Source organism: Artemia sp. Qi Xiang Cuo, chromosome 18 (genome assembly GCF_049724085.1).
Source record: "Artemia sp. Qi Xiang Cuo chromosome 18, ASM4972408v1, whole genome shotgun sequence".
NCBI classification, from domain to species: Eukaryota; Metazoa; Arthropoda; class Branchiopoda; order Anostraca; family Artemiidae; genus Artemia; species Artemia sp. Qi Xiang Cuo.
In genome coordinates, this window is record NC_142811.1 from 4993362 (window position 1) to 5010989 (window position 17628).

A 17628-nucleotide genomic window follows, 5' to 3' on the forward strand; every position below is an offset into this window, starting at 1 on the left:
AGATGCTGAGTGGAATTTCTTTGCTTCGTGTCATGGAAAGAATGCGTATGATGGGATTGGCGGTACTGTGAAAAGACTAGCAGCTCGCGCCAGCTTGCAAAGGCCATTTGACAATCAGATACTTACGGCACACGATCTTTATGAGTGGGCAGATAAGTCCCTACCCAACATTACAGTATTTTGGGTTTCGTCAAATAACGTTAATGAAAAGTTTGAAAGTTGCCTCGAAGACCGCTTTGACAAAGCTATTACTATTCCTGGAACTCAGTCATTTCACAGTTTTAGGCCCAAAGGCAAAAATAATATCAGTGCTTGCGTTTTATCGGATTTGGGTACTATCTTGCCAAGAGAAGAATTTATTGTGTTGCGGTTAGATTTCGAGAACGTCCTTTTAACCGATCTGGACTCGGGAGACTACGTAGCCTGTGTGTATGGCTCAGATTGGTGGGTGGGGTGTGTTGTAAGCATTGATGAGGAGAGTGGCGAAGTTGAAGCTAAGTTTATGTACCCAAATGGACCATGCTCAAGTTTTCGTTGGCCTCGGCCTGACGACACGTGCATAGTACCAGCTGCTAACTTACTACAAAAGCTGCCTATTCCTGAGTCTCGTAGTCGCTCCGCAAGAAACTTTGTTTTAGAGCCAGATGTAGTAGCCGTTGTTACAGAAACATTCAAAACTTACAAGAAGAAAAGCAGAGAAAGCAACCATTAATTGTTTTATTTTCATTATTTCATTTTTTTCTAACTTAATTGATCTAAGTAGTTTTGAAGAAGCGTCTATTTGTTTCAAGAAATATAAAATCAGCCATTTCCGGACAAGTTCACATGAAGGGTAGGCTAAAAAACTTTAGTATACTATGCTACATACTAAGAATACCAGGTGCCTGAATCGATGAATTACATTCAAACTGGAAAAGTTTGAGATTGGTTACACGAGATACAGCATGAGTGGCCATATTAAAAGATATGTTCGCTAACCAAATAAAAATGTAATAATTGGCGATAGAAGAATCTGCATTTTTATGTTAACAGGAAACTTGAAAAACGGTCCAACTTCAATCTTCTTTTAAAAATCAGGATCGAATTTTTACATCGAGGTTTTTACGGTTTCAGGTAGGTCATGTTTGGTAGTTTAGGACCTAATAAGTAGTTTTCCTGGATCGCGTTGCCTACAGAGCTTTTTTGGGGATGAGAAGTGACAATTTTCACAATTTGTCAAAATTCTATGAAAATATCTCCGAAACTAAAAGCGATAGGACAAAATGCAAAACTTCCCTTTGTACCTGGTGACAAGAGGACAAGAATAAAAAAAAATGGTATTCTAGCTCTTACCGTTAAGAATTTACAGATTTTTGAAGTTCTGCTTTTTCGCACAAGGGTTCAAAAACTTCGGTTGGCCGTCAGTTCTTCCGTCGTCATCAGATTGCCTCAATTTTTTCTATCCAACCTCTCCTGGCGATGTAGAAAAGTGTAAAAAAAAGTGGAAAAAAAAATAAAAACTTTTTGGATTTTTTTTTTTCAAAAAACCTCGTTTTTTTCGAATTTTGAAAATTTTGAAATTTTATCACAAAAGAATAGCTTTCAAAAAAAAAAAAAAAAATCCGGTTTGCAATATCAATTAAGTGAACAGCTGAGAATTTGCTCAGCAAAATTGGAATTTCACGCGCAGTCACGATTGGATGATTTGGCGTGGATTGACCCAATTATAAAATAGAAAATCCTATTCAGTTTTCATTCCAGTTTCTTCAACGTGGTCGTAAGGAATTTTCGCTCCACTGATGCCTGAATTTGCTGAACTGAACTACCTGGCTTGAGTAGTAACAGCAAAACAGCAAAAATAGTCCTTAACAATCAGGCGTAACGAGATCAAGACTAGATAGTGAAAAAGAGCACAGGGGGAGGTCAAAGGAGTTTTTTTTTTAGAAATGAAAGTGGCTGATCCAGAAGAAGGGACCCGGTGATCTGATTCTAGAACCGCCAATAAATTCAGCCGTAAAATCACGGGAAAACATTGTAGCCGGAACAAACGTGTTTTAGACTCTGAACCAGAGCCCCTGACTTGATTTATTCGAGTACTTATATTTATATAACCGTGTCGGCCACTTAGTCGGTGACCCCCTTCTTAGTATGGGTGGAATTTAGTTTTTGCAAGTTCTAATTAAATTTATATGGATGCATCCAGAAAAATAAAACGTCAAAATTCTAGCCAAACATCCACCTTTCTCTCCAAAATCCGACGCTGACGACTATAGTAAGCTAGAGAAAATTCCGATTTTACTGTTTGCCTTAAATCATGAACTGAGTATTTTATTTTCCAGTATTTACAAGGAAGAAACTATAAGCACCGCAAAATCTTAAGCATTTTTTTTAATTTAATTTGGGCCTATGGATGTAGTATGCCAATGTAGACGCGGAAAAAACGAATGCCAAAGACTTGAGTGTCCCTTGAAAATGCCTTGTGACAAACCTATCAAAGTGACGAGAAAGTGTTGTCCAGTTTGTCCAATCGATAATGTGGTAAAAGGTACGTGTCTTGGTATTTGAGACTAAAATGGATCTTATTGTGTATAGACTGAATCTTTAACGATGGGGACTAGTCACCCAAATATTAAAGAAGAAATCTCAATGAACTAAGCTAAGGATAGGAGGAAAATTTTGTAGTTTACCCTTCTCCGAAGGCAAGGGATAGCCTCCTTAACCTACCACAGTACCCTTGATTGAAACAAATCACATCTTTATGGGAGCTTCTCGATAAGTTACCTTCCAGTTGGCAGGACAAGAAATCTTTTAAAATCTCCACTTATAACCTCTGAGAATCCCGTGATGAGGCCTCAAAATCTAACTTGACTTAGAAAAAGAAAAGGATAAGATGAGTTGAGTTTATGCTCTGCTTTTCCAGGATCAAAACCTTTGACAGGGTGGCTCCTACAAGTTCAGCCAAATTATATTTCATTGTCACAATATGCCTAAACTAATTTTCTGATCCCGCACTCAAGGCTTGAGCGTGGGGATCTGAACCACTGAAGACAACTATCCGTGATACCTAAATCACCAAGTCTACGCAGCAATATTAAAAATCAACCGTGTCGAAAGCTTTTTTAAAATCAATAAAAAATTTTGACGGAATCTTTTCACTTTCAAATGGAATGTTGATATTATCAAGCAAATGATGTTTTGCATGATTTGTTGAGTGGCCTTTCCTACATCCAAATTGAGTATAGCATAGTAATCCCAAGGACTCAAGACATCTTTATAGTCGTCCATGCATAATTTTCTAAACATTTCTTGAAATTAATGGTACGATAGATATTGGTCTCCAGTTAGTCATCTCTTGCTTATTTCCACCCTTGTGCAGTGGTGTCGCTTTTGCCTGCTTTAGAGCATCTGGAAATTAGCCTTTTTATATTGAAAGATTAATCAAAAATAAAACAGACGGTAGTAAAAAAAAAGCATGCTACCCGCGAGTTAACACACGTCCCGTGAGTTACAAACCTTCTACCAGTAACGGGATAAATTGCATGGTGACGCAGAGAATTATAGAGAACGCATCGCAGGAGAATTATCTTTACGAGGCAACTGCGGCATTGCGTAAGATCCAGATCTATGGACCATGGCCTCTGCAAAGGGCTGCCTCGACCCTTTCGGGGTACCTGCAAGACTGGGGACCTTGCGATCAACTCTATTCCCACTTGAGGAGTGCAGCCCCTCGAGGAAATCACAGCCTGGTAAACGACCCAGCATTCGCACGGAATTCTGACTAATGGATAATTCTTCTGGCCTTGGTCTGTTTTGACGGGCGTTTTCGGGCTGAAAAACCTCTTCCTATCTGATTTATCTACAATGGGCTGCCTCCCCATAGTAGCGTAATATTTGTAGACATGAATAATGAGTCGGAGGTAATAGGCTTGAGAATGTCTGTGCAGGATTTCGACTCTTGTTGATAGAAGAGCATTGCCAAGTGCTGAAAACCATGTTGTGACCAAGATGGGCCCAGGATCGCACGAAGCGTCAATTCATATTGGAAGTCCCAGAGACTTCTTGCTGTCCAGTTCTAAGCCGGCTTAAGCACTTTGGTTTAGACTTGAGAAGATATGTGATCCCGTCCTTCACTGGTATCCGGGATCATCGCTTTTCCTGAAGCCAAAATACTTTCAATGATTTAAAGAACATGAAAATTGGAACTTAGAATGTTACGACGTTACAAAATGACTATCGTATCAACATTTTGACTGACGATTTCAAACGATTCGAACTGAACTTATTATGAGTTTAAAAAACTCATATCCCAGGTGTAGGAAACCTGAAATTACGTGATATAGAATTTGTTTACTCAGGCAGGAAGGATGGGGTACATAGACAGGGGGTAGGACTCATAATGAATAAGGAAGCTGCTAAGTCTTGTTTAGGCTGGGAAGGTATTAATAATAGAATACTAATTGCTCATTTTAGACTAAGAAGTTCAGGGTATCAGTTATAGTAGTATATGCCCCTGTTGAACCGACTGACCGAGATACTAATAACTCAAATGAATTTTACTTACAGTTACAGGAGCAAATAGACAGGGTCCCAGGTAGAAATATGATGTTTTTACTAGGAGATTTTAACGCCAGGTCGAAAAAATAGGGATAGATGGTGTCCTATTTGGTAAATTTGGTGTAGGAAAATAAAACAGCAATGACTTCAGTCTTTTGCAATTTATGTTATAGTAAATCGAAGACTGGCAGGATCAATACAAGATACTAGGGTATATAGGACTGCTGCTATTGATGTTAAAATTAAAAATCACCATCTAGTAGCCTAGTGTATAGGGTTAATTTAAAGCTGAAATTTCGGAAGGGTAACTACCTCCCGGGAAGTTATGATGCTGGTAGACTGCAGGAAGTTTAAAATTTGACAATCTGGAAGATGGTTGGAAAAATTTTAGAAAAATAATTTGTGAAGTTACTGATGGTGTCTTAGGGAAGAACGTTAGGACTGCAGCTTGAAATATTAATGAATAAGCTTTATGCTTAATAGAGAGGAGAAAAGGCTTGTACAAGAATTATCTGAGTGATAGATCATATGAAAACAAAAGGAATTTAAAGGAAGTGGAAAAAGCATTAACATATGAACTAAGGAGGTGTGAAGTGGAGGCCATGGATAAAATTGCCGATCATCTGGAAGATGCAGCTAGACGGCATTATAGTAAAATATTGTACTGGCATGTTAATAAATTGAGAGGGAGTAGTCAATCCGGACTTGTCCCAGTTAAAGATAGGAACAGGGCCAAAATTAATGATAAGGAAAGAGTTAAAGAGAGATGGGCGGAACATTTTGAGAATGTGCTAAACCGAGATAGAGTTGCAGGAAAAGATATAGAGGAAAATGAAAAAGTTTGTGATACCTTGGATGTGAAGCACAGTTTATAGAATTAGCAGTATGATTAGTCTCTATCCCACCTATCATTAAAACCAAGACCAAGGCGCAAATGCTCTGACAAACGTAGCAACATACGCGGCATTAAGTATTTTCACGGATAGACCAGTCAGATTTCTCTTGAGTATAAAACTTGGCTTTAACATTGGAACACTAATTTTGAAGAAACTAATTTTAAATTAACTCATTCCAATACATACATGAAAATCGGTAATTAGTAGTGCAATGTTATTATTAGATGTTTTTAGCAATTAAAAATAGGTTTCGAAGTCTCAAATTGGTTTCAAAGGCATTTTGAGAAAGTTTCTGCCAAAATACGTGTTCCAGGGTAATTGGACCGCTGATGGCAGATCAAATGAGAGGAGTTGTTTGTACGTGCCGATATAAATATATATAATACATATACATATAAATATATATATATATATATATATATATATATATATATATATATATATATATATATATATATATATATATATATATATATATATATATATATATATATATATATATATATATATATATATATATATATATATATATATATATATATATATATATATATATACATATATATGTATATATGGTAATCAAATTGACCTATCTGACCGTTCTTTATGGTAATCAAATTGACCTATCTGTATCGGTGAGGCATCTTTACCGCGAGTATAAAATTCTACCGTTGGCAGGAATATGTGTATTCTATAATGCTCTGTTTATGTTTAAATATTTAGCTTCGGAGTTACCATCATGTTTTTCAGGAATGTTTAGTCTTGCGTCTACTATTCACGATCATTTGACACGATCTTCTCAGTTGGTGCGAAGACCAGCTCTGGTCACGTCTAGGTCTAGGTTTTCAATTCGCCATGTTGTTCCGTTAGTTTGGGAGAGTTTGCCAGAGGATTTGAGGAATGTTGGGGGTTTACAGGAATTTCGTAAGTTGCTAAAGAACTTTTGTTTTGATGTGTATATTTTGAATGGATTATTCCACGCCACTTAAGTTTTGTTTTTGTGGTGGGTTTAGTTGCAGCTGAATATGATTATAATTATTATAATTTTGTTGGGTGTTGTTTGGAGGTTCGTTGGTTTTCGGGTCCCGTAAGTTGAGCTCTAATTATGTTTTTTTTTTTTTTTTTCTATTTCTATTTCTTTTCTTTTTTTTCTCTTTTTTTTTGGTTTCTTGGTTTTTTTATTTATAAAAAAACTATTTATAAAAAACTATATATATATATATATATATATATATATATATATATATATATATATATATATATATATATATAAACTGTATATATACAAACTGTATATAAACTGGAAGAATATTCTATAATAGGAGCTTTTCTAGCGTAAAGCCCCGTAAAATTTTGGATCTGCCACTAAAATGTGTGTGATGTCTTTCAATTTTCTGAAAATTCCCTAAGAATTTTACGAAAAACACTTCTTAACAGACGTTTGGTATTTTCTTGGATAGGGCTATTGTGGCAACTTTTACCACAGCAACCAATAATTAGAACCCAAGTCCAAAAATTGGTCTCAATCAGGAACCCTTGTCGCTATCTAAATTCACAAAGTGCAAAGATTTTCAAACAGAGGTCTTTATTGTTTAAAGTTCAGGAAAGGTCTGCCCATTTCAAACGAAAACATTGATTGAAAACGAAAGTAGTCTTATGTAGAAAATAAATATCGTAGAAAATAAACATCACGACGTGAAAAAAAAATGATAAACCATCCAGTAGCGGATCCAGAGGGGGCGAGGGGTGCCCCCTATAGTAGTCTAAAGTAGCGTATTTTACCTAATTAACGCAAGTTTGCATTAATTAAACTTGCTCCTAACGTAAGTTTATCGGATCAACCTATTTTTCGCTCCCCCCCTAAAAAATCCTGGATCCGCCCCTGAAACCATGAACCCAATTCTACCAGTTATTAGAAGAAAAAAAATCCTTATTTTCACAAAGTTCATCAGCCCCCCGCCCCCTTTTTTTTAGAAAATACTAAAAATTACAAGCACTATAGTACACAGTTTTCAAAAAAAATAATAATTCAAAATATTTTTATTAAATAATTAAAAAATGTTATATTGGACACATGCAAACCACTTGGCTGGCTCACCAAGTTTTTTTCTGCTTTCACAATTATGAACGATTCAATTTCGAACCATTTCTCATTGATTGACGCATACAGACTAACCCGCTAATCCATGAATAAGTGGGAGGAGCTTTTTGTTCGCACCGAGAATGAAGACCAGAAATGATCTGCGATAAACTTACTGGATAATTCTATAAACTGTGATGTGAAGGAAGATTTGTTTTGTGATGAAGGATTGGCGACAGTACTAAAAGGATTAAAAAATAATAAGGTTCCAGGTGCTGATAGTTTGGTAAATTACTTTCTTAAATATGGTGGCTCTGAGGTTACAAATAAGTTACTGAAGATTATGAATCTGATTTTTGAAAAAGGGGAAGTAACTAACGATTTTAGGAAAACCTTAATTAAACCACTGTATAAGAAAGGTGATAAGAGTGAGTGTGCTAATTACTGAAGTATCAGTCTGGTCTCAGCAGGTAGCAAACTGCTTAGTATTGTAATACTTTTTAGATTGAGAGATGCTGTAGACAAAGTTTTAAGAGAAGAACAGTGCGGTTTTACAAAAAGATAGAGGATGTGTCGACTAAATTTTCACTCTTTGGTAAATAATTGAGAAGTGCCTGAGTTGTCAAACAACTTTGGTCACTAAGGTTATGAATAAGTGAAGATGAAAAGGTGACGTTGGGTAACGATAAGATGGATCAGGTAGGCAGCTTCACTTACCTTGGTAGTATTATTAGTAAAGACGGTATCAGCAGTGAAGATGCTAAAAGTAGAATCGCCAAGGCTCAGGGTGTTTTTTCACAGTTAAAAAAAAGTTTGGAAGAATAGGAAGATAAAGAAGAACGTCATAAAGAAGGATTTAAAGGAAGTGGGAACTTCCTGGGAGAGTGTAAAAAGGCAGGCTTTGAATAGACTGGGATGGAGGAGGAGCGTACATTCCAGGCAATACATTTGTATTATTTGCAGCATATATTTTTATAGAGAACATCAAAAGAAAGTAATATCTGTCTATCCTATCCTTTAAAATTTGTTCTTGGGTGTTGTGAGCACAGTTTATAGAATTAGCAGTATGATCATTCTCTATCTCTCCCATTATAAAAACCCGGACAGGGGTGCGAGTGCTCCGGAGAACGTTTTTGCAGATAGAAACATAGGCGTTATCAGATCTTTTCGCGGGTAGACAAGTCAGATTTCTCTTGGACACGAAACAAGTGGAAACCCGCAATTACGAATAATGCACTTGGTAACCATTTCTCAGTGATTGACGATACCAGACTAATCCGCTAAGGCAGAAACAAGTGGGAGGAGCTTTTTGTTCGCACCGAGACCGAAGACCAGAAATTATCTGCGATAAGCTTACTGTCTATAAACTGTGGTTGTGAGACACCCAATTATCAAATAGGTAAATGTCCCTTCCTCCTTTTTTTTAATTTATCTCCTCCTTTAGGTTTTCTTTAATTACCTTAAAGGCTGAAGTCATTAAAAATTCAGTCTTTGTCTGCACAAGCATGGTCCACTCTCTTCCCTGGATGTCTTATCAAATTTTTATTGAGAGGAATCTTAATTATTTCACTGCTTCTTTATAATCATTGTTCTTGTAAGTCATGCTCACCAAGTTTGGATACTTTTTCTTTTCTCTGGTTAGTTGTTCACCTCTTTTTTTTAATCAAGATTTTCAATTATTTTTCAGTCTTTAGTGTTGTTTTTTATCCAAATAGTGTTCTCTGACAATACACAGAACACAGTGAGCCTGGTTTTTTATTACTGCCAAATATTTTTCCTTTTTTTTCCGGCCGGAGTGGTAGATTTTATCTGATCATAATTTATTGCAGCCGGGGAATGTTGACTCGAAGTTTGGTGTTCCTCGGCAGGGAGAATACGAAGGAGTTACCTTATTAGGCTTTAAGGGACTTTTACCTCCAGGCATAATTTCCATTCGGTTACACCCGCGTATGTACATCTCTAGTCCAACCCGATTGCCTGGCATGGTAGTCTGAATTAGTTCCGAATTATACCAAGGCGTGGCATTAATATTGGAAGTAATTCCCATTTCGAGAGGATACTGACGTAATTAAAGTACATGCGTTAGCCTATAGCAATAGCCTAAGAATATTCTCGTCAGGACGGTAGTGTCAGCTACCCTTGAAGCTGTAGTTTTACACATTTCTACTCAACATTTTTGACGTTTTTTTTAAGATAAACTTATGCGCAATATTGAAATTTTCTGCACTTTTATTTAGTTCTCCTTTGTCAGTGCAGTGCCACAAGTATGAACACTTTCTGAACTCTTGAAAGCTCTACACTGTGGTACAGAGGGCTGTGTTCAAGTCAACGGCCGGCAAACCCCGTTCTTCCAATTAACGACAGGACTGCGTCAAGAATGTGCAGTGTGCCCCAAGCTCTTCAACGCCGTCATAGACCAAGTTACGACAAAGACAATCTCACGTCTCAGCTTTGAGCTCAAGTTTTGAGATCGCGTCATCTCAGAGGCTGATATAGCTGACGACTTGGCCATCCTAGCGGACTCCATGGATCAGTTCCTGGAAGCGCCTCGCATCTTACGAGGAGAGGCCATAAATGGGAGACGACAGATAAACTGGGATAAAGACAAAAATTATGGCCATTGACCCGTCTTCTCAGACAGATTAGCCGTCTTCTCAGACAGTTAGCCTAGACAGAACAACTAGCATTAAAGTTTTCCAAAGGTTCACTTACCTAGGCTCCGCAATTTCTTCAGATGGCTCGCTTCACCCCAAGCTGCAAGTAAGGATATCCAAAGGGTCTTCTGCCATGAGCGGGTTCAACCGTCAACTTTGGCGAAAATCGAACATCATTCGTTCAACTAAACTGCGGATTTTCAACACCCTCGTCAGTTATGTAATGCTTTACGGAGCTGATTCCAGTTGAAGAGCCTGAGAAGGATCGAAAGTCTAAGGTTGTTGGATTTCATGAGTGATTAGAGCTGCTGCTGCTCAACAAGTAGTCTCGGTTTTCTGTCCAAGCAGCCGAGCGTACCTTAGGATAGTTTGGACACTTACTTCGAATGCCCCTGCACTTGCCCGCAAAGAAGACCTTTGAATTTAACCCTATGAAAGCCAGTTGAAAACGACTTCGCGGCCGACCAAAGAAAGGATGGTCCGACAGCCTGTTCGAGTTCCTGACGATGGCAAACATCAGAGAGAGCGAAGCGCAAACGCTCGCACTGAACCGAAGTTGATGGAGGAGGCAGACGTCACTCTACACCGCGCAGCGCTCGGCTAGAGACCGAAGTCAAGTCAATTACCTTTTATTTACTTTCTGAGTTTCCCTACGCCTGAATTTATTGCTCCTTTGCAAGAAAGTAGTACATTTTTGTTCTTTTCTATAAAGTTCGCATATTTTTGCAAGAGGTAGCTTTCACGCAATATCTCAAACTTTTTCCACCTTTATTTTATGCTTGTTTATTGGTTTAGTACCAGACACATAAAGACCCTCTGAAGCCAATACTTCTTTTTGTCTTCTGGCTCTTTTTTCCGGCAAGATAAAAATTCCACGAAGCAAAGTAGCAACACTGGTCATGCGTAGAATTTCAATTCAGGAACAGGGTTGCCATCGGTAGTATATTTGTACTAGTTGTAGTACATTTCGTCAACAATAGTGGCTTTAATACATCCAAACAAAGTAGTGTTTTTTAGATTTGTCCTATAAAGTTTGTAATTTTTAGCTGTAATTTTTTGTAACTTTTACTCAAAATCATAAATATGCTACACTTTTATTTTGTGCTCCTTTGTCAATTTAGCACCAAAGGCATGAAAACTTTTTCCACATAATAATTCTTTTCTTCTTATGATACTTTTTGCCGGTAAGACAGTGGGTTCCAGCAAGCGAAGTGGCAACTCTGTCCTACGCAGAATTTCAATTCCGGAGACAGGGTTGGCACAGGCAGTACATTTCAACTATTTTTTTTGTACAATCTTTCCATAATTAAATAAAAAAAAAAAGTATTTTTAACTGAAAGTAAGGAGCGACATTAAAACTTAAAACGAACAGAAATTATTCCGTATATGAAAGGGGTTGTCCCCTTCTCGACGCCTCGCTCTTTACGCTAAAGTTTTTTATTGTTTAAAAAAATAAAGTTGTGAGACAGAGTCAAAATTTAGCGTAAAGAGCGAGGCGTTGAGCAGGGGACAGCCCCTTTCATATACGGAATAATTTCTGTTCGTTTTAAGTTTTAATGTCGCTCCTCACTTTCAGTTTCAAAAACTTGTTTTTTTTTTATTTAATTTCTGATCGTTTTTTAGTTAATGCAGCTTTTATTTTGGCTCACCGTCATTGAATAAGTAAAAAAATTTGCATAAAAATTTTACTTTTCTTTTGCTAAATGGCTGTCTCTAAATTTGGTTCTGACGGAATTTACAAATTAACTTACGTAACGAACTTCTATATTCGTATATATTTCTTCTGGCAAAAAATACAAAGTTGCAGATTTTTGCAGATATGAGCTTGAAACCTATGTTATATGGTTTTCTGATACGCTGAATCTGATGGTGTGATTTTCATTAAAATTCTTTCACTTTTAGGGGATGTTTCTCCCTCTTTAAAAAATCAGGTAAATTTTCTCAGGCTCGTAGCCTTTGATGAGTAATACTAAACTTAATAAAATTCATATATTTATAATCAGCATTATAAGCCCATTCTTTTGATACATTTATTGACATCAAAATTCCGCTTTTAAAAGTTTCGATTACTATTGAGCCGTATCGCTTGTTTTTTTTTTTGTTTTTTTTATTACGTATATGTTATTACGTATATGATGGGGTTCTCCCCTTAGTCAATACCACGCTATTTAATTTAAAAGTAAAAACAAAAATTAATAAACACACCTCTTAATCAAAACGGCATTTTAAATATAAGAGATCTATATTTTGAAAGCACTAAAAAAAAACGGGTGCTTAACGAATGTGGTTTTGACCTGGGGACGAACCCCCTCATCTGCGTAATATTCTCTTTTCGTTCTGACTTCTAATGTTACTTCTTATTTTCAGTTGATGAAACTTGTTTTTTTTTTTATTAATTTCTGATCGTTTTTTAAATAATGCTTGGAAATCTGGCGCCCCCTTCATAGAAATATCCCTTACCCCAAAGAAACATCCTCCGCGGAAAGATTCTCCTGAGTAACCCCCTCTTCCAGCCCCCCCCCCCCATCAGAAAAAATTTTTTCCTGAAAATGTCTGTATACTTCCCAATAACCAATCCAATATGTAAGCAATGGGCAAAGTTCATAACTTGCAGCTCTTCCCCTGGGAACTGTGGGGGATTAAGTCATTGTAAAAGACATATTTAATAGATTTTCGACTATGCTGAACAAAATGGCTATCTCAAAATTTTAATTGGGTGACTTTGAGAAAAAAATGAGCGTGGGAGGGGGCCTAGTTGCCCTCCATTTTTTTGGTCACTTAAAAAGGGCCTAGAACTTCTAATTTCTGTTCCAATGAGCCCTCCTACGATATTCTAAGACCATTGGGTCAATACGATTACCCCTGGGAAAAAAAACAAACAAACAAACAAATTAACACGCACCCGTGATCTTTCTTCTGCCAAAAAATGCAAAATTCTACATTTTTGTAGATAGGAGCTTGAAACCTCTACAGTAGGGTTCTCTGATACGCTGAATATGATGGTGTGAGTGTCATTAAGGTTCTATAGCTTTTAGGGGGTCTTTCCCCCTTTTTTTGAAAATCAGCCTAATTTTCTCAGGTGCGTAACTTTTGATGAGTAATATTAAACTTGATGAAACTTATATATTTGAAATCATAATTAAAATCTGATTCTTTTGATGTATCTATTGGTACCAAAATTCCATTTTTTAGAGTTTCGGTTACCATTGAGCCGGGTCGCTCCTTACTTACAGTTCGTTACCACGAACTGTTTGATAATGGTCTGAGTACAACTAGAGAAAAAAGTACTTTTTAGATCTTTCCTTCAAAGTTTGTAGTCTTTTTTTAGATGTAACTTTAAGAAAATATTTAAAAACACCTTTATTCTGTGCTCTTTTATTAGTTTAGCACAAGACGCATAAAAATTTCTGAAAACAGTACTTCTTTTCTTCTTGAAGCTCTTTTTGCCTGTATAAAAGGTGAGTCCCAAGAAGTGAAATGGCAACCCTAGCCAAACATATGATTTTAATTTTGTAGGTGAATCGAAAACGAAATCTTTTTTTGACAGCACACGTTTTTGTATATTGCTTTTTAGCCAACATGTGTTGGCCAAACACGTGTTATTTGGCCAAATAACACTTTACCGTGGATTTTCTTTAGTTTTTAATATAAGGGGCTGAGACCTATCCTTATTCCGAGTGCGGCCTTGCTTGCAAACAATAAGTTAAAGTACAAGTAAAGAAGTGTGAGTAAGGAACGACTCGTGCTAGTAGTAACCGAAACTCTAAAACGGTGTTTCGATTAAAAAAATAATACATTAAACGAAAGGGTTTTTATAGCAATGATAAAATGTATAATTCATTAGGTTTAAAGTTACCTACCAAAAGTTACGAGCATGAGAGAATTGGCCTGATTTTCGAAAAGGGGGGAAATACCTCAAAACGGCGATTTATCTTAATGGAAATTATATTATCAAATTGAGCATGCCAGAGAACCCTATTACAGAGGGTTCTAACCTTCATATATGTTTTTTTTTTATGATAAAAAAAAAATTAGTCTTGCTAGCTAGCAATATGTTTCAAAAGAATATATACCCTCTTTGAATAGAGATAAACTCAAAAGAGAAACTGAACAATACGTAAAAAATATACTTTATTCCAAAAAATTTACGAAAATTACAAGCACTTTAACAAAGACTAGTAAAACTGGAAATACCCTGTTAATGATATACCAAAGTATATACCCAGTATATACCCAGTTAATGATATACCAAAGTATATACCCAGTATATACCCAGTTAATGATATACCAAAAAAATGATATACCCAGTTAATGATATACCAAAAATATAATTTAAAATATTGGTATAAAATTTCAAAGTGACAAATGCTAAGTGGAATGCCACAGATGAATAGCCATAATAAAAAAAAAATCAAAATTTTATTTTTGGAAACTCAAATTTGTGTTACATCGTAGTTCAAACAGTCGATAGGATAAAAATCCAAAACATAACAATAGGGTTTTTGAAAGTTCCCGTCTTTCCCACTCCCCTTTAATAGGTTTGATCCCCCCCCCCATGATCAAAACTTATATTCCATTGTTGTAAAAAGCTGAAAGTTTAACAATTGACCTAACGAGAAATTAATTTATCAATCAGTTTAATTACATGTTCTGAATTCAATGGTGACTAAAGAAGTTGCAGGGATTTAAGTCAATCAGTAAGTTCGGACATACGGGGAAAACGGTCCCTCGGGTGGTTAAAAACGTTAACGGAGATAATGTGCAGCACTGACACTATGAAGATGGATTTTGAACTAAAATTGGATACGTCATCTACGATGCGCATTTTCTATTACAAAAACAAATTTTAATACCTTGGCACAGTCCTCGCTATGTTTTTTGGAGCTTTTTCATTTGATACATTTTGTTCAGAAAAAAAGAAATTAAATAAAAAGTTGTTCGACAGTTTTAGCCTATTGCCTCTTTAGGCTAGTACTATAAGCTAGATGAAGCATAAATAAGCATTTTTGTGTCAAATTAAATTAAACATAAAAATATTCATTAAACAACATTAGAGAAAATGGTCCGTTAAAGCTAATTTCCATTCGGTATATTCCACAGTAATGGAATAGCAAAATGTTAATTTGCTGAAAAGGGGCGGGGTTAAACTTTTCCAGTTTGGGCGATCGGCAAAATTCGATTTAACTATAAACAGTAATCCATTATAAAAAACAGTTTACAATCTTAAAAAGCATCAATCTTAAAAATACGTATATACAGACAACTTATAGCAAAAAATGGTCCAAAAGTATGGGTATTTTGGATGGTTTTCCGAGGTATTAAATACTTGCATATAAATTAAAAAAATATTTGTTATAACAATGGTAAATCCAACTTAGACGTTCAATATATTTGATAAACATTTTGTTTTATTTATTTACAGTTTTGGTAACAAAAATATACATATTATCAAATATCTTTGCAGTACAACGCGACCTACGTAGTACTCTATACAGTATACCTCATCTCAACCCAATTTCTTTTTAATCTTTACTTTAATGATAATAGTTGAAAATATGAAGGTTAACACTATAAAACCATAAGGATCTTGGAGGGGTTAAATACCTTCAAAACCGATATGTCCAAGAAATTTATGCTCCAATCGTATTATTTCGTAATCCCTTAAATTATGTCAGGCAGTTCGTTTAATTCCTTATTTAATTCAACCGAAATAACTAATTTAACTTGATTTAATATTTACTCTAGCTGTTAATTTAAGTGTTTCTTATAGATATTAATAATTTAACTAGCTAACTTTACCAATCAAGTTAATTAAATTAATTAATTACATTTTAGTTGATTTAACTATGACTCAAAATTTCTTAAATGGTGTTATTTCTTAGTCCCAGAACTATTTCACGCTATTCATTCAATCTATTCTTCATTTAAATAATTCAACTTAAAATTCAACTAGTTATTTGAATTAATTAATTGAATAACAGTTCAACTTCAATAATTAATCTGATTTGATTTAATTTTTTTTTTGCTATCAGAAGTAGGAAGATTCAAATCAATATTCCTTGATTATAATACTAATTAATTAAAATTCTAATATTCCTTTAAGTTGCTAAGTTTTGTTTAATCTAGCCTGACATTTCTTAGAAAAAGACAATTTTGATCTTTAAACAATTTTTACAGACGATAAAAAAGCCTATGTCTTTTCTAGGCTAGCTTCGTATGTATGACATGAGCTAGTTAAAAGATGTAAACATTTATGAGTAATTTTGGAGGAAGTAGTTCTTTTATCTTTGGCTTAATAAAAGGCATAATATTTGCAAATTCAAATATTTTTATTAAAGCCAAATTAGGATTGAAATTTTAACCAAAACTTAATTTTCGTTTTAAAAATGAATATTAGAATTAAAACCAATTGCAACAGAAAATTTTTAATCAAAATCTCAAATTAGAAATTGATAATTAATTTTGTGATTGCGCAAGGTATTGCTAGATGGCGTTGACTTTTTATCTTCTTCCTGTCCTGCATCTTTACACAGAGAAAATCAAAAACTACAGTAAATCATACACTATTAAAAAAATCACACTTCTGAAGCGTTTGTTAATAAAGTTCGTTTTTTGGTGCGATTACTCCCAATAGAAAACCATGAGCTTTTCCGACTTGAATCCAAACGAATTGCAGCCCCTTCGTCTGTCACATCTTGTAGTGAGAGTACCGATACCGGGTCAATTTTTTTGGCTGAAATAAAATTGAAATTAAAACAAAAATAATTAAGTACCAAGGATATCAAAAAAAAAAAAAAAAAAAAAAAATGCCCCCCGGACACATTTTAGCTTTATTCATAGCTGAAACCAAGGGCATATCCAGTATTTTTGTTCGGGAGGGGGGGGGGTATTTTTGACGGGGGAGGGGGTGTACGAAAAACTTTTAAAAACGCATCATAAACTTGTTTATATGCATTTTCGTTACGTTTTTACGAGTCAGACAAGAATTGGGGGGAGGGGGGTCAAACCCCGTAACCCTCCTCCCATCCTGGAAACGGCCTTGTCCGAAACCTACGATTTCCTTTTGCTCGTCTCAAAATTTTTAGATTTTAGAACATTATCAAATTTTTGTGACAGTTAAACAGGGTTGTGTTCTATCCCCTTTTATATGGATTATTTTGATGGATTTTGTCTTAAGAAGCACAGGAAAGGATATGGGAGACCAAGGAATCAAATAGGGAGGAAAAACTCTCCTGGACTTAGATTATGCTGATGATTTAAGCATCCTAGGTGAAAGTGTGAGCAAAATGAATGAATTTTTAGAGGTTATGCGAGTTCAAGGTGCTAGAATAGGCTTAAAAATGAATGTTAAGAATAAGTCACAAAGGCTAGGAATAAGTGAAGATCAAAAGGTGACGTTGGGTATTGATCAGGTGGGACGCTTCACTTACCTTGGTAGTATTATTAGTAAAGATATTGGGGGCAG

General features: G+C 35.5%; 1 protein-coding gene across 1 annotated transcript in view; it reads right to left on the minus strand.

Annotated features, from left to right (window-relative positions):
- Positions 1–14288: 14288 nt before the first annotated feature.
- RhoGEF3 (Rho guanine nucleotide exchange factor 3) overlaps positions 14289–17628 on the minus strand; it is a 213413-nt gene continuing 210073 nt past the window's right edge. Inside the window, exon 17 of the mRNA XM_089104622.1 lies at positions 14289–16896. Within this exon, the coding sequence (XP_088960748.1) occupies positions 16739–16896 (158 nt within the window). The 3' untranslated portion in view covers positions 14289–16738. The remainder of the gene's footprint in view (positions 16897–17628) is intronic.